We start from the raw sequence: 18,299 nt of genomic DNA on the forward strand, positions 1-18,299 counted from the left end.
TAACTAGTAACTGTGGTAAAGTAAATAATAAAATTTATAAATAAAACATAACCAAAGAGTTTACTTCATAAATTGTTAGTCAAAGCTGAAGAAAGTTTTCCACTATATTTATGTTTGCTCATAAAGGATACTACTTCGAAATCATTCCTAATAAAAACTGGAAGAACATCTTCTGTACCAAAGATAGACTTTGATGGTGAAACGTAGCTAAACTTTATATTGTTATCCATTGTAAAATCTTCTAGAATTACCCTAATCAACTCTTTGTAGGATATATCTTTAGGAATAACACTAATTGAACCTCCTCTTTCTTTATCAACAGTGAAATCCCAATGAATTATATCCCAATATATATTCAAACATCAAAACTTATAGAAATAGTATGTCTTTTCTATAATATAAAATTTATAAGGGCTTATAAATATCACAGAGTATAATTTCAATTTCAATATCGACACCTTTGTCAAACATCACATAAAAAGATCATGTTTGGAAATTTTCAACATGAAATTACTTAAACAAATCATTTTCAGAAAAACAAAAGTAGAAGACAAAAATCACCTTCTTTGATGCTTCCTTCTCAAATTATCTTGACACCTTCGACAATCTTCTTCCTCTGTTCGCCGGATCGTGCCTACATCTTGCCAAGTTCGCCAGAGATCGCAAAGTTCACCGGTGATTTCATTTGGAGCAACTCCCAATTTGATCGCAGGACAAAGATCTGGAGAAGAAAGAAATATAAGTTAGTAGGAGTAAAAATATATTCAACACAAAATTACTTAAAGCTTGAAGAATCAACAAGATATATCAAAAAACGATAAAACATAACACTATGTTCCTCATCGATAAATATTTATAAGGTGTTATAAATTTGAAATTTTTAAAACCTCATGAGAAAAGCTTCGTCTTCTTTCCCAGAAATTGATCGATTATGAGAAAAATTACAGAAAGTGACGAAAATCACCATATATTATCCTCTCACCTTTGTTACGTGTTAGTGGTAAGAAGTCGTTTTGTTCTGTTCGTTTGAGGTTGAAGTCTTCGTCAAATCTCACCAAACGTCAGCCTCATCAAATCTCGTCGGAGAATTCGTCGGCGTCGTCAAATCTCGCCGGAGAACTCGCCGGTGTCGTCAAATCTCGCCGGAAAACTCGTCAGAATCATCGAATCTCGCCGGATTTGATCACCGAAGAGCATTTGATAGATTGTTATTAGTGGATCTGAGATTAAAGAAATCGTGGGAGAAAGACACTAGGTTTATGTTTGATTAAATAAGGATATAATGGTACTTTATCCATTAAAATTTTAAAGGTAAATTTGAAAAGTGTAAAGTTGAAAAGTGATATTAGGAAAGTGGTATTAGTGGCAATTCCCCAATAAAGTTCATTAAATTGGAAAGGACAATTATATCTTTAGAACTAACTAATATAAACTTAAGGTTTAAATTTGAGAGGATGAAGTTTGGAGGTTTATGATTAAAAAAAAATATATATATATAGTAAGATTTAAAATAATAAAAAAAATTCAAAAAGAATTTCGAATGTCAAAAAAGAAATTCAAAAATTGAAAATGTCAAAAAAATGGAAAATGTCGAAAAAATTCAAATTGAATAAAGTTTATTTTTTAAAATAAAAATACTTTATTTTATTTTAATTTAAATTTTATATTTATATATCTATAAAATATGAGTATAATTATTATCTATCTCTTTTTCTAATTAACATAATTTATTATTTAATGAAAGAGGTTTTAATCATTTTTTTTTCTTCTTTGGTTTTTGGTAAAAAAAGTATTTTTGAAAGAAAAAAAAAGATGGGAGATTTGCCCAGAACTTAAAAGCCTTGTGCTAGAAACCGATGTACATAAGAGTATGATTAACCCCGGTCTCTTATTTGAGGTTCTTAACTCATGATTTGACATTTTGTTTTTACATTTTTTGGCTAACAGACGTCTCTTATATCTCTTATTTAAGAAACAGTTCTTAGCTTTTCTTAATTAAAAGCTAGGAACCATCTCTTAACCAAAGCTAAAAATACCTGTTAAGAAACCGGGATTAATCATGACCTAAAAAGCTTTAATTTTCTCTTGTCTACTTAAAGCGTCTTGCTAAAAACTGATGCATGTTTTAGTAAAACAAATACGGATGCATGTAATTCTAGTATGATGGATGTTCTTGGATCTCAATTTCTTTTTGGTACGATGGATAATGGATCTAAATAATTTTAACCTGCAAGGAGGAGATTTATGGCAAATAACATGTTCTTAATAAATTTAGACTTGTTTGGCTTGATAAAAAGTGCACCACACATGGATAGTCTAGTGGTAGGCGAATTCTAGTAAAACGACACTAAATATATATGGCTAGTAACATGTATCTCTAACTCCTATTACGAACAACCAAGTCTATTTAACGCTGGTAGACATGCTTCGTGGAACTAGTAGGTTCGAATTTGACCCGTCGGATACTTCCGAGTTATCAATAAAAAAGTGCAGAAACTTGCCCTTTGATCATTGTGTAGGACTTTGAGCTCGCACGGGAATATGACTTTTAGACGATTTTTTTGGATATCATCTTATATCACATTTTATTCTACCTATAAATTAGATCATTGTTGGGTTGTAACGTGGTTTTTGTTGTTCTTTAGTTATTTGACTGTGTATAACCAAAATTTAATAGATATATAAAGGCAGTGACTTTTACAAATACTTTCTAAAAAGCTTATTAATGGTTCTGAGATTCATGGATCTTTAAACAATTCTGAATTAGATTAAATGATTTATACATATATTTTCATCAATTTAAAACTATAATGACTCTAATTGGTGACCATGTCGAAAGAAAAAATTATGTTAAATTATTTGTTCTTCAAAATTTATACCAGTTAAGTTAAATTTTTAGTCAAATTATTAAGAAGTAGATCTCACTTTTTTTCTCTAAATTCCTTTTTTTTTTTTTTGAAACACAAACTTCCATTAACTTCAAATTCAAGGACTACATAGCCATGAGGGAATTAAACATCCTCTTGAAAACAATTTGTAAACTACAATAGCCAAAAGAAACAAGCATGATAAATCTTCATATGAAGTTGACAGCAGATTCAACACCAGGTTTGAATGCGTCGATAAAGCTTCCACGACAAAGTCGGACAGCTGAGAGATAGTCACAAGTGACGTTGAGAGACAGTCTTCACCAACAAGAAAAACCGGAGTAATCTCGATTGCACCTTCAGGCCCCGTACAGACCGCTCCACAAGGTAACAAACCGGTGAATAAACTGAAACTAAAACTCGAAAAAGAATCCGAGAAATTTTCTCCATTCATAGAAAGGAGACATGGTATTGAAGTACTCTCCACAATAGATGAGGAAGTGAAAGTTGTGCGCCGACAACATGACCTTACTAGCTTTTGATGGCTCATAGCTGGACGCCGGAGTGGATTCCCACCTACATCGGACACCAGATTCACAAACAAATCACTCAAAGCTGAACGCCGGAGTGGATTCCCACCTACATCGGACGCCAGATTTATAAACCCATAGTTCAAAGATGGATGCCGGAGTGGATTCCCACCTACATCGGACACCAAATTTACAACTTGTTGTGAGGGAAAGTATGTTTGCGGTGGTTGATGGCATGGATCTTCAAGATATCGTTTTAAGCCGAGCTTAAACCTGTGGAGGGTGGGGGAGGCGAGACATGGATGATGGAAAGGATGGAACAGGGAAGAGAGATGGCGCTAGACCCGGCTCTGGTGAGCCTCAAACCATCAGACGAGACAACAAAAACATCAAGAGTCCTCGGCTTGATTATAGTTGAAACGAAGAGGTTGACAACGTCACACGAAAGAGCCCACCTAGAGAGCTTTTTTTTATAAATTTTAAAGGTAAATTTGAAAAGTGTAAAGTTGAAAAGTGGTATTAGGAAAGTGGTATTAGTGGCAATTCCCCAATAAATTTCATTAAATTGAAAAGGACAATTATATCTTTAGAACTAACTAATATAAACTTAAGGTTTAAATTTGAGAGGATAAAGTTTGGAGGTTTATGATTAAAATATATATATATATATAATATATATATATATAGTAAGATTTAAAATAATAAAAAAAAAATTCAAAAAGAATTTCGAATGTCAAAAAAGAAATTCAAAAATTGAAAATGTCAAAAAAATGGAAAATGTCGAAAAAATTCAAATTGAATAAAGTTTATTTTTAAAAATAAAAATACTTTATTTTATTTTAATTTAAATTTTATATTTATATATCTATAAAATATGAGTATAATTATTATCTATCTCTTTTTCTAATTAACATAATTTATTATTTAATGAAAGAGGTTTTAATCATTTATTTTCTTCTTTGGTTTTTGGTCAAAAAAGCATTTTTTGAAAGAAAAAAAAACGATGGGAGATTTGCCCAGAACTTAAAAGCCTTGTGCTAGAAACCGATGTATATAAGAGTATGATTAACCCCGGTCTCTTATTTGAGGTTCTTAACTCATGATTTGACATTTTGTTTTTACATTTTTTGGCTAACAGACGTCTCTTATATCTCTTATTTAAGAAACAGTTCTTAGCTTTTCTTAATTAAAAACTAGGAACCATCTCTTAGCCAAAGCTAAAAATACTTGTTAAGAAACCGGGATTAATCATGACCTAAAAAGTTTTAATTTTCTCTTGTCTACTTAAAGCGTCTTGCTAAAAACTGATGCATGTTTTAGTAAAACAAATACGGATGCATGTAATTCTAGTATGATGGATGTTCTTGGATCTCAATTTCTTTTTGGTACGATGGATAATGGATCTAAATAATTTTAACCTGCAAGGAGGAGATTTATGGCAAATAACATGTTCTTAATAAATTTAGACTTGTTTGGCTTGATAAAAAGTGCACCACACATGGATAGTCTAGTGGTAGGCGAAAAAAAGTTTCCGTCTGCAATTTTGATGAGGAACAAAATGAACAAAAAATCATATCTTTTTATTTTTTCAATTTAAATTTTATTTTTTATTTTGTTCAATTTTGCATTCATCTAGTGATTCACCATCGAAGCCTAATATATAAATACATGTTCAAAAATGTAAAGACAGCGAAGAATGTTTCGTCCTGTCCTGTTATGCAAATAACAGAGCATGGGTAAAAACCATTTATTAAAAAGATATTTTGAAAGTTAAAAACCTAAAAATGTGAGTAATGTGCTATCGACCAAGAGCTCAATCACATATTGCACCTGGCCGGGCAAGGAAGAGCAGATCTTGGGAACACTCAACATTAAACCCATTACGACATACAGCTCAGTATAACTATCCAAGTTGAGCAGGTAGGTTAAAAATAGTGATTGATTGAGCAAGAAGGTAACATAGATCATTTTGTTCAATTGCATAGGCAGGCGAAAGGAAACAATAAAAAATATAATGACTTGATATGGTTCACAGTTTTTACTAAATTTTAGACAATTTGCATAATGATTTTTTAATGTGGGTTCATGGTAAGCCAGACTGGATTTGCATTTGGATCTGTTCAACCTTATAGTCTAATCCAGTTCTTATAGAAATTGGTACGATGACTTTTTATCCTCTTTATTGTTGCATTTCACTTTTAGTCAAGAAAACTATTATATACATTTTTAACATTTCACCAAAAAAACTATATAATTACCAAACTATCATCATTAGAATGCAAATTAAGCCTTTAAAATAAAATTTACATAAAGCCTTTAATATAATTATGATGTATGGGACCATTGTTTACAATTACCAAACTATATCATATTTTTTTATTGATTAGAAGATTTTGAAATTATGAACTTGTAAATGTTCTAAACCGAGATATAGACTGTACGTATAACTTATATTTATAAGAATATATATTATTTCAATACGACTAGAACATGTAATTTTCAACGATCCCATTAGGTAACCAAAGATCCTCACAAACTATCATCATTAGACTTTATATCACACAAAATTTGTTGTTCAACCTCAGGGCATGAGGTTTTTTTTTTGGCAACAAACGGCTATTTTATTACTCAAACTTGAGGTGGTCTGGTTATAGAATAATCAACAAAACAAAGTTCTCTATGGAAATACATCGCAGTCCTCTAGCTAAAGAGTCGGAAGTCTGATTTTGCGCTCGTGGAATATGAGTGATCTTGAAATCTGGGAAACATATCTTCAGAGACTCTATCCTCTCTAATTCCGTTGCAAAGCTTTAATAGAAAAATAGCTCCAGTATAAAGATCTTCATTAGTACGTAAACCGATTGTATACCACCACTGATAAACACCGGAATAAGCTATATACACCGGGCCAAAAACACCTCCTCGAGTAAATGCTTCCACAGCCGGTTGACCAAAATGAGGATCCCAAATAGCATGAGCAATCGGTCTTACGCGCCTCGCTATGAGAATCTAGCTTCGCTAACGCTCAGAAAAGTCTTGAACCTTCGCGCTGACTGTTCGCTTTCTCAGTAGCAAAAGCGCTTCTCCTTACAATCTATTCATGGTGATCAGCTCTTTACAATCTGTTCCAAAGCTCTGCCATGTCGAATGTTGGAGTATATTCTACATCGCCTATCACAGTGCTTCTACTTATGAATGCAAGGCATGAGGTTAAATGCGTACTAAGTATATTTTTTTATTTTTTTTTGTTAGCAAAATAAACAGAATCATGTAGACTATGTAAACCAAACTAGTAGCTCCGCATCCATATGGACAACAACATACGATTGCTTTCTTGCACTACGTGCAAGGCTGTCCGTCCTTAAATTTGGTGTCTGTAGTACATGAATGAGCTCCGGCTCTGTTGGTCTTTTCTTTTATATTTTTTACATTATAAAAGTATATATGTAATTCTAGCACTGGCTCTGTTGGACTTTTCTTTTTTTTGGTAGGTTTATTATTTTGGAGGTATAGTTCATCTTACCTCCCAATGACTTGAACTGTTCAGTATAAGTAATTTTTCAGAATTTATATGTTAATCTATAGAAACAATTCATGTGGTATACGAAAACAGAAATAAATTTTAAAAGTAATATTTTTAAAATATAATATTAAAATATGTATATACATATATATATATATATATCAATTTGTTTTCTGAACGAAATTATTATGTGATTTCTTTTGAACACTTTCATGTATTTTACAGTAATTTTCTCCCCTCTGACAACGTATTATAAATACTGGAGGTAGTAAAATATGTATGAATTCTAAATAAAGCAATAAGAGAAAGAGAAAAAATCCAAGACTTTATGTTAAGTTTCTTGTATTGTATTTTTTATGTACTAGCATATGTTTATATAACTCTCTTGATTATAACTATTTTTTTAACTGGGTCTTGATTATAGTTATTTACAACTGAAAAATATGAAGACGAATCACACAACTTCAAAATCCAAAGAAATGTGTTATAATGATGAAGATAACTCCTTTGGAGAGGCCAATGTAGTTTCATGAAATGGCATATGATGGATAATCATCCCATTTCATATCAATATTTACATTTAATTCTTACGTTTATTTTTAGTTCCACATCGAATTCTAATATTAGAAACCAGAAAACAAAGTCAAAGAGGAAAACCACAACACAAAGCAAATTAAACCCACATACAAAAACAATTCGGAAACTGAGGTGAAATAAAAGACGTGATTAATTACAACGTAGTATACAAGATAACTTGGATAAGTAGCTTTGTGGTTTGTGTTAAAGCTGCTGCAACACCACCGACCAGGTTTAGGTCCGTATAATACATCTTGGGAAAAAAAATACATCTTGGATAAATCCTTTATCAAAAAAAAAACATCTTGGAAAATAAGTAATTTACATTAATTTGCTATTTACAAAAATATTACAGAGAACTACAATCTCAGGGAAGATAGCCAATCATGTAAGCGGAAGGCTGAAAGGAGATTGAGTGATAATAGGGGCCATGGCGGAGGAGAGCCGGCGGAGCCTGAGGAGCTTGGCTAAAGAAGTCTCTCGCGGCTTCAGCTACCACCACCATGCAATCCATTGTTCTCTTCACAATTTCTATACAAAGCTCTATTCTCTTTATCAGCATTGATCCTCTCTCTTCTCTCTCTTTCTCTAGACCTTCAAATTCTTACTCCTCTTTGCCTTCGTCTTTATATCTCAACACATGCATGCCATGTGAAGTATATGCGTGTGTATAAACACAAAATTGTTGTTTAACTACTTAAAATAACACTATTACTTAAATAATCAAAGAAACGATGGCGTCCTGCGCGTTTTTTGTTTTTTAGAGAAAATTGTAAAGCATTGACTTTGTTAAAGAACTAAATTATTGAATTGGTTTAGTTTTTCCAAAACAATTTAGTTATCCAATTGATATTTTCAAAAGATATTTTCCTAGAAATAAAAACTAGTTTTGAGTCTATTTCATTTTCATATACCAAATTTATTCAAACTTTTATTGGTAAACTAAAAGAATCATAAGCTTATATAAGTGCGTGGGAGTAATTTATGGGTATTTACATAGAACAAACTTTATGTTATATGGATCATGTGACTGAGCTCGCTCAAACACTGAAGTGATGATCGAGCATGAATGAGATAAATTGCTTACAAAAAAAAAAAGTATTTTTGTTTGATCTATTAAACTCAAATCAGTACAGACACATAACTGACCAAAGAAAAAGGAAACAAAAGAAAGTTTTTTTAATTGAAGGTATCTCTTTGGTTCGAAAAAGTATCAAAAAGATTAGTATTTGGGTGATGAAAGAAATGAAGGGGTACTTTGAGAATGGGAAAATATTTGTCAGTGTACGAGGTGTTAATACGAGGATGACTTGTATTTTTTACAGTATGCGTGTACAAGCAAGTGGAAAGCATGAGGTTTATTGGAGGTGCTATCCTTGACCCCCAAATTACATGGACCGTCTTCAAGTTGTGCTTATTAGTGTGGACACAAATCCAATATCCGAGTTTTTAGAAATATTTGGAATATGATTCCTTTTATTTAAATAATTAGCTATGTGTGTGTATGATATCTTTTTAAAAAATATTAGTATTAGAAATTTGTTTCGTTTTCACAGATATTAAATATTATTATTTGCTTTGATTCGTAGAGTTACGGATATCCAAAATTTTCGGTTCGAATCAAAACAAATAATAAACCGAATCAAATTTTACAGATATTTTAGTGCTTCCATTGTAAATTTTGTTTATTAATATGAAGTGTGAAATTTGTATCCCAAAAGCGCTTAAATACCCGTACATGCCCTCGTAAGTTGGTCGCTACATCCGCTCTTATATGTGGCTCCCATCTAATCTAACGATCTATTTGCTATTTTTTTCTACACGCAAGTGGTATCGTGTATCACTTGTGATAGGTAACTAATCCTCCCATTACTCTAGCTCAAACATGATTAACTGTAAGTTCTCGATGAACAAGTAATAAAAAACAATGATAATTTGGTGACATAGAAAACCAACTCAATTCTTTTAAACCTTTTCACATGCACCAATATACATCAAAAATTTTCCATTCACAGAGTGCAACATCCTTGTTGCGTACCAAGAGATTCACCTCCGATGAAAAGAGCTCATTTAACTCCACATTCATCTAGGTTTGGCTCTGATATCATTTGTAACGAAGAGAACTCATTTAACTGCATGTGGGCTACACCATGTTTAACAGTCGGTTTGCTTTTTTTTTTTTTGGCTCAAAACACTTGTTTACTAAACATGCACTCACCACATGATCTTTTTCTTTGTTTTGTTCTCACTCATATGGTACCATAAATCACTTTTCGATAGGTCACCCATCTTTCAATTATTTTAGCTCAAGCGTGCTTAACTTTAGAGTTCTGTTGGACATAATTATAAGTGCAGTTTAGCGACATAAGAAGCAAAAGAAACTCTTTTTAACCTCTTCTACATACACCAACTATATAACATATATCAGGATGGTACCAAAGTATGCAAATAGTTTAGATTCTTTTCGAATGAAAAAAATCCATCTGAAGTTTATGGGAGAGACGGCTCTGTTCTTAAAGGAAGGTACCTTAGTGGCAAATAAGTCAACTACGGACTTATGAATGTGTTTTTGTGTTGATAAACCCGCTAAAATCTTGATGGATGCATGTCTCCATAGGGAATATAGCCTCTTTGAGTCTGCCATCGTAATACTGCAAATCACTTTTTGCTAGGTATCCATCTTTCAATTATTTCAGTCCAGGTTTACTTAGTTGTAGAGTTATATTTGGAAATAAATATAAGTGCACTTTAGCGACATAAGAAGCTAAAACAACTCTTTTAAACCTCTTACATGCACCACTAAATAAGAATCCAAATCTTTTTGAATCTTTTCAAAGGAACGAGATCGATCAGCCTTACCAAGTACGGCAAATAGGCCAAGGACTACCTTGCTTGGACCGGACATGGCTGTGGTCAATGAAACCGTTTGGAGACATATCCCAATAGGATTGTCTATCAACCGTTTAGTCCAACTGACCCATCTCGAGGCTAACTGGACCATACACACATCCGGCCTATAGCCATGGATTGCAGTTTGTTTTGAACTGGCCTATGCCATGGTTCGCAACACCATACTCCAACCATCACACCTATTCGACATATACAGAAGAAAGGAGAAGAAGAAGTAATGAAGAATAGAGGGAGAAATGGCCTTAGACTTGATCGGACCAACCGATGGTCTTAGGCGATGGTTTGCTGGTTACTCCACTAACTTTGGACGTGTGCTCTGGTGTGTTACAGCCCTTCTCCAAGCCTTTCTCCTCGCCTCTAGTATCCATTTCCAATCGGACTTCCTTCCCACAAACGATCTCTCTCGTCAAAAAAAAATAACCACCACAAATGGCCTTCCTTTGGCCGACCAAACCTTCTCTCTTTCCTTTCTCTCTCTCGGACTTTGAGTATTTTTTCCTAAGGAATTGATGCCCATTTTCAACCAGAAGGCCTTTTATTTATAGAAGAGAGGTTCGCCAACCGCCTAGGCCGAACGGGTATAACTTTTTGGGTGAATGGGTGCAGCATGTTCCATTGACATCCCATCGCCTATAACCGCCCCATAGCAGGCCTAACTTGGGCTTAGACCCTTTACACAAGCCCGTGGACTGATCCAAGGACCCCTTGGCCCATTGCCACCTTGGGTCAACCAGAAAGCTAGACCGCGGCCGGACCTGGTCCAACTGCCTAAGACCCGAACACTTCGTCCAACTGAGTTGAGCTGACTCTCAGCTGACCCAGCAGAGTGAGCTAGTCCATCCAGCTGATCGAGCTGAACCAATTTTCTTGAGCTCAAGACCGAGCTTCACCTAGCTGGTCAAGCATTCCATTCGCATCCCCCAGCTCCTGTACCACTCATCCAGCTCCTTATCCTTATTTCCTTCCTTATTTGGCTAAGTCTCAGCCTTCTGATGCACTTAACCATTTTATTAGGCCATGGAATGTTTGCCTTTATATCATACACCGGATGGTACGTTCCCTCGAACCATGGCCCATCCCAACGATTCTATCTAAGATCGGAGACATGACAAGTATCTTGCATTTGCAATGGATTTGTCCTCAAATCCAAACCAAGTGCTTCATCCATCACAAACTGCTCAAACCACTTTGGAAATTCGGCCTTCATCCTTACAACATTTTCCCAATTTGTTTTTTCTTGTCCATTACAATTTCAAATGACCTTAACCATTTGTATTGTTTTCTTCCTTGTTGTTTTTTCCATCCTATCTATGATTCGAACCGACCTTATCTCTAAGGTCAAATTTGTACCCAGGATCAGAAGGTGTTAGTATCTTTGTAGACAGTACGGAGCAGCAAACAAGAAAGACAATAGAGACTGAAATAGAGATTTTATTAATCGTTTGAGTTAGAACTACAACGTTTGGTGTATAAACCCTAGTTCTACCTGCCTAGCTCTAATCTCTTAGTCTCTGAATATCGATCCTTTGTTCTAGGGTTTGGGATCCCCCTTTATAACTTAGTCGTAGTTGGTCGTTATGTTAAACTAACATATTCTGAAATATGTAAGAATCTCCTTTAGGAAAAAACTTTCATTTTACCTGGAGTCCGGGATGGAAGCAAGGACTTGAGTCCTAATTTCTCCAGGCAGGAATTTGAAGGTCGGCGTTCTGTTTGGAAGCTGGAGTAATCTCTTCCTGGATTATTTTTCCTCAACATCTGATGTGATCTATGATGTATGATGCAGGTTATGGCGATAAGACGGTGTAGGATGAACTCCAGGCATCTGAAAACATCCCTCATATTGTGGTAAACTCAGATAACAACCTCCCAAACTATCTGCCAACTTAAGTATTGCTTAAATATCTTCCTTAGAATCATTAAAAATCCTCCCATCCATAGCATGTGCATTGCCTTCTTCATCTATGTAAACACCATAATCATCTGGTGACACTCTACGGATCTTCCTTCTAGGTGGATTGGCGGCTTCAACCAAGAAAATATCTTGAAATTCAGGACTCGCAGGGGTGACGACCGCTGCTGCAGGTGGGTGTCTACTGATACGTCGTTGTCATCTTCACGCTCTGCACCATAATCAGAATAACATACTGGCAGAAATCATGGATCACCTCTTATCTCAATGTAGGGCATCTGCCCCTTGACAACTCTTAACTGGATCATAGAAAATGTTCTTGTCTATGAGTGTCAGTGTTGGGGTCGAAAACGGTTATGACGAAGTTGATATCCAAACCTCTGCAAAAACAAGTGTGAGTGTCTTTCTACGACAATTATGCTTGGTAAAAAGAATGTCATGACACATGATATCGAGATAAAACCTTGTTCAAGTCTCGGTTGGATCAAACACAAGCTGTCCCAAGGTAACGGAAACGTATCTAAACCAGCCACGGATAGGTTCGAGTGTGACGATCGGAACACGGACAAGCCAAGCTCCATCACTACGCAACGACCGAATATGCACACTGCCTGGTCGCTACGTAGCGACCAAGCTCGGTTGCTACATAGCAACCGAGCGCATGTCCCGCTCAGTCGCTACGTAGTGACCGAGCTTTTCTGAAACGTCGAATACGACACGAATCCATGCATTCTTGTCTACTCTTTGATGCTATCTCCAGAAGACCGTAGCAAACCCATTTCATGTTTCTCGATATTTCAAGTCATCAATCGAACTTTACGATAAAAATCGCGGAAAGTTTGTTTTTATCGAAAAAACCCGTAATAAATGCCTCGAGCCAAAAGACGGCCCAAAGGGACCTAAGACATGACTCGAAACCCACTTTACGATTTCTTAACCAACAGCCCGTAAACCGTAGGACGGTTTATGTTTGGTTCGCAAGGAAAGATAAATGTCAAGTTTCCGCGGATAAATATGAAATTTTGAAGATAATTACGAAGATCGGGAAAAATGGAATATCTCCATTTTTAGGCTATGACGGCTTAAGGGCAGAAGGGGAAAAGCGTAAACCGGCCTAGGAGCGAGTATATAAGGAGTCCTAGGCGAGAGGCATGGGGGAGAACTTTTTACACATCAAACTTAGCACTTAGAGCGATTTTAGGCAATTTTCCGTTTTTGTTATTCGAGCTGCGACTCAATCAGGTTTTTGCCGTCTTAGGGTTTTTATAACTAGGAATCTTGCCGACAGCTCTCGTAGTCCAGGCACTTACCTTGTTGTAAACGCTCAAACGCAGATTCAGAATAAGAACTATCTTGCTCTCTTTTTCGATTTCTTATTTTATTACTGTTCTCGTTTCGTGTTCTGATTGCTTGGCGTGTGGTATTAGCAGATATCAGAGACCTCTGGGAAACTAAGGTTCTCATACTTTTCTAATTTAAACGGAAATCGACAGTGCGAATTTTGATTCCCACAGTCAGACACATCTTATTTGTGTGTATGTTACAAACAGCTCCTACATTAGCCATGAAAGCTCTCCCACGTAGTAGAGAAGAAAGTCCACTTAAACTAGGGCGTTGCCGACTTGTACCTGGAGGTTTTTGACAATTCCTCCTGAATCCACCTTAGAGCATTCCACAAAGGTGAATGAATCACCGTAAAATTCTTGTCTCCAGACTCAGCTGATCTGCCATCACTCTAGGCATACTGACTAAAGAACATGTATTACATAGTATGGCTGGCTATATAAGATGATTCTTAAAACTGTAAATACCACTTTCCTAAACAAGTTATAATCCATGTATACATGAAGCAATTTGTAACACCAGTTTCTCACAAAAAAACCAGAGGACGAAGTTAGGGACACCACAAGACAAGCCAATGTGTCCCGCTAATGGTCCCAAGAATCTCAAACGTGTTTTTTTCTATTTAAATCCACCAACCCAATCATATCCACCACTTCTACTTACAGTCATGCATGTTGAGAAAAGATCAATATATAGGAAGAGAAAGACATGAGAAGTTGAGTATGATAAAGAGGCCGTAGTAATACTAGTTATCCGAGTAACTTACAAAGGGTAAACCAAAGTTACCCTAGTATTACTAGTATACTAGTTATACTAGTTACCCGGGTAACTTTGGAAGAAGAAGAAAAACTCTATTCTCTTAGCTAAGGCATCAGTCTGTTGCAAGGGAAGAGGAGGCACGTGTGACAGGCTGGAGAAGAGCTGGATAAAGCAAAAAGAGCTTTATGCACAAGGAAGAAGCTCATTGGATGGTTTGAATTAAAGCAAACCTTATCTCTTGTAATAGTGCCACTTTATGAAACCCTCATCTTAATGTTGCCTTCTCATATATATTGTAAACTCTAATCAGATTAATAATAAAGAAGTATGAGATTATCTCTCTAGACTCTCTCTCTTGTTCATGATGATTCTTAAATATTCTTAAACATGATTACTACCTAATCTCTCTACAAATCTCCTATTAACCTTCTCTAATATACCTTTAATCTCTCAATACCTACTCTATTCTCTAAAATCATATGGTATCAGAGCCAGGTTAGCTTAATTGGTATTGAGAAACCTCGTTCCATTTCTTCCTTTCTCTAGCTCTTGTGTCCTTGTGTTCTTGCTCTTGTGTTCTTGAGGGTTCCGTGAAGCTGTGTGATAAAGTTGAGTCATGTGGTGTTGTGCTTTGAGTTCGTGTGTTCTTGACGTCTCGTACTGTGTGTTCTTCAGCTGAGTTGCAAGTTTGAAGCTTTTTGGTCACTTCTGGTTCAAGCAAGAGAAGATGGAATGAAACAACTTCAGCAAGCTAGTTACTGTCCCGGTTGCGTTGAAGGGTGGTTCAAACTACCTATTGTGGTCTAGATTGGTGAAGACTTCCATTGGAAGGCTAGGGCTGTGGAGCCACATCACTGATGATGGTCCGAAGCCATTGGCCAAAGAAACTGAAGAAGGTGAAGAGGAAAAGACTCTCACCAAAGCTGAAGCCAAGAAGTGGGTACAAAAATACTTGATGGTGCTCTCCGTGCTGCAAGGATCTCTTGATGTTCCTCTCCTTGAAGCTTACAGCTACTGTGAGACTCCCAAACATTTGTGGAAGACCCTCTCAAAGACATTTGGAAACGTCTCCAACATCAGCCGTGTGTTTGAGCTGAAGAGAGTCATTAACTCCATGAAGCAAGATGGAGGAGAGCTCACCAGACACATGGGAAAGTTTGAATCATTATGGTCTGAACTTGAAAGTCTAAAACCTAACACCACTGATCAAGCAGCTCTTATGGAAAGAAGAGAACAAGATCAAGTGTTTGGGTTGTTGATGACATTGGATCCTTGCTACAAGGATGTCATCAAACACATCTTGAGATCGCCTAACCTACCATCCATGGAGGAAGTATGCGTGCAACTTCAGAAGGAGGAGGGATCTCTTGGCCTGTTTGGAGGCAAGATTGAGCTTACTATGGCTCATCAAACTGAAGGAATGCATGCAAACAAGACTGTATACAGAGGTTCAGGGAGGAAGTATGAAAAGTATGAGGGAAGCTGTGAGCATTGCAAGAGGACCGGTCACAAGAAGAGTGAGTGTTGGATCCTACATCCTCACCTCAGGCCACGTGGGGTCAACAGGGATAGGGAAGCAAAGGCTCATCTTTCTGCTGAAGCAAATGGTGCTGGTTCATCCGGAGCTAGCTCAGGCGCTAAGGTGGGTGAAAGTGAAGGTAGAGCCTTGGCGTCTCATCAACTGATTGAAAAGGGTATGGATCAGGAGGTGTTCAAGAGAGCTGACCTTGAAGCCTTCTTCAAAGCTCTTAAGGTGTCTGGTAACACCCTCAGAAACACCTTTGGATACTCATATGCTGCTCATACATTGCCTAGTAATACTGATAAATTACTAGACATTTTTAAAAGCTCTTACACTGCTGCTAGTAATCTTAGTAATACTGATAAGTTACTAGACATTTTTAAAAGCGCCTACACTACTGCTAGTGAGCCTAGTATAACTAGTAATATGTTAGGATTACTAGGAAACCTGATAAAACAAAATGAACCATCAAAGACTTAGATTACTAGAAACATGCATAAACCTTTGATCATTGATTCTGGTGCATCTCATCATATGATAAGTGATAATAACCTGATTAAAGACATAGAACCGGCTCATGGACATGTTATGATTGCTAATGGAGATAGAATTCCTATTAGAGGAATTGGTAAACTAAAATTGTTTGATAAGGATTCAAAAGCATTTTTCATGCCTGAGTTTACTTCTAATCTTTTTTCTCTCAAAAGATGCACCACTGATCTTCAATGCAATGTTATCTTTAGTCCTGATGATGTTAAGTTTCAGGATATTAAAAGCAGCAAGTTGATTGGGCAAGGAGCAACCAAAGGAGACCTTTATATGCTTGAAGATCTTACTCCCATCTCTAGTTCTTGTTTCTCTTTTAGTTCTATTTCTACCTTAAGTAAAGATGCATTGTGGCATGCTAGTCTTGGACATCCACATGTTAGGGCTTTAAGCATTATGTTACCAGGTGTCATGTTTAAAAATAATGATTGTAAGGCATGTATTTTGGGCAAACATTGTAGGACAGTGTTTCAAAGATCATCCACTATGTATGAGAATTGCTTTGATTTGATTCACTCTGATGTTTGGACTGCGTCTTGTTTATCTAGGGATGATTATAAGTATTATGTCACATTCATTGATGAAAAATCCAAATACACCTGGTTAACACTCATCAAAACAAAAGATATGGTTCTTGATGCATTTAAAAATTTCCAAAGCTATGTTACTAACCATTACCATGCCAAGATTAAGATTTTCAGGTCAGATAATGGTGGGGAGTACATAGGCCACGCATTCAAAGATCACCTAGCTCAACGAGATTCTACATCAGACTAGCTTCCCTTACACTCCACAACAAAATGGAGTTGCTGAAAGGAAGAACATACACCTCATGGAAGTGGTCCGTTCAATGATGTTCCACAAGAATGTCCCTAAGAGATTTTGGAGTGATGCTGTGATGACTGCTTGCTATCTAATCAACAGGATACCAACCAGAATCCTAGAGGATCAGTCTCCATTTGAGGTACTCAACAAGAGTCGACCAGTTCTAGATCACTTGAGGACATTTGGGTGTGTGAGCTATGTACTTGTGCCAGGAGAGATGAGAAACAAACTTGAAGCAAAGAGCACCAAGGCTATGCTTATTGGCTATTCCGCATCTTAAAAGGGATACAAGTGTTTTGATCCCACTACTAGAAGAGTCTTGGTATCTAGGGATGTGAAGTTCATGGAAGATAAAGGGTAAGAATTGGGAGGAGCTTGAAGGACTTTCTCAACAATCAGATAGAGCTTCTAGTTTGAGAAACATACTAGAAGAACTCGGTATTGGCGTGTCCCAGGATCAGAGCAGGCGTGAAGAGTCTACTCATGTGGCTGCTGAAGAACCAACCCACTTTGAACATGAGGGGGGAACTGAATCTGAAGCTGAAGGGTTAAAAGATCAAGGTTCAGAAGAAGCTGGAGGTCTAGAAGATCAAGGCTCAGATTCTCCTGTCCAAAGTGGAGATGAATCAGGAAGAGAAGTTCAGAATGAAGGTCAGAAAGCTGGAGAAGAAATCCAGATACAAGAGGAAGCTGTTGAGGAACAAGTAGAAGTTCCTTTGAGAAGAAGCACACGGGTAAGGAGGGATGCTTCCGAGTGGGCAAACACAAGAAACTGGATAAACACGAGAGTGTTATACAATGCCCAGGCTGTGGAACATCTTTCCCAAGCTGTGTGCTCCTTTGCTGAGTTTCTGGAAGAACACTACTCCTTTGTGGTAAGCTTAGATGAAAGCTATGTGCCAAGAAGCAATGAAGAAGCAATGCTGCTTCAAGAGTGGAGGGATTCAGTCAATGATGAGGCTGATGCCATGATTAGAAATGATAC

The 18,299-nt window shown here is 36.4% G+C and overlaps 2 protein-coding genes across 2 annotated transcripts; one reads left to right on the plus strand and one right to left on the minus strand.

Moving 5' to 3' along the window:
• Window positions 1-2,943: 2,943 nt before the first annotated feature.
• Window positions 2,944-8,153, minus strand: LOC103844342. Its single transcript, XM_033276128.1, has one exon. It carries the CDS (start codon window positions 8,056-8,058, stop codon window positions 7,864-7,866), a length of 195 nt encoding a protein of 64 aa, XP_033132019.1. The 5' UTR covers window positions 8,059-8,153; the 3' UTR covers window positions 2,944-7,863.
• Window positions 8,154-12,425: 4,272 nt separating this feature from the next.
• On the plus strand, window positions 12,426-17,657 carry LOC117126889. The gene is made up of 2 exons (XM_033276125.1): window positions 12,426-12,653; window positions 13,833-17,657. Exon 2 carries the CDS (start codon window positions 15,377-15,379, stop codon window positions 16,421-16,423), a length of 1,047 nt encoding a protein of 348 aa, XP_033132016.1. The 5' UTR covers window positions 12,426-12,653; window positions 13,833-15,376; the 3' UTR covers window positions 16,424-17,657.
• Window positions 17,658-18,299: the final 642 nt, after the last annotated feature.

This window comes from Brassica rapa, chromosome A07, assembly GCF_000309985.2.
Source record: "Brassica rapa cultivar Chiifu-401-42 chromosome A07, CAAS_Brap_v3.01, whole genome shotgun sequence".
NCBI classification, from domain to species: domain Eukaryota; kingdom Viridiplantae; phylum Streptophyta; class Magnoliopsida; order Brassicales; family Brassicaceae; genus Brassica; species Brassica rapa.

Excerpts from the sequence above, each read along its gene's own strand:
- LOC117126889 (XM_033276125.1), top strand. The coding sequence starts at position 15,377 with ATGGTGCTCTCCGTGCTGCAAGGATCTCTTGATGTTCCTCTCCTTGAA.
- LOC103844342 (XM_033276128.1), bottom strand. The coding sequence starts at position 8,058 with ATGCTGATAAAGAGAATAGAGCTTTGTATAGAAATTGTGAAGAGAACA.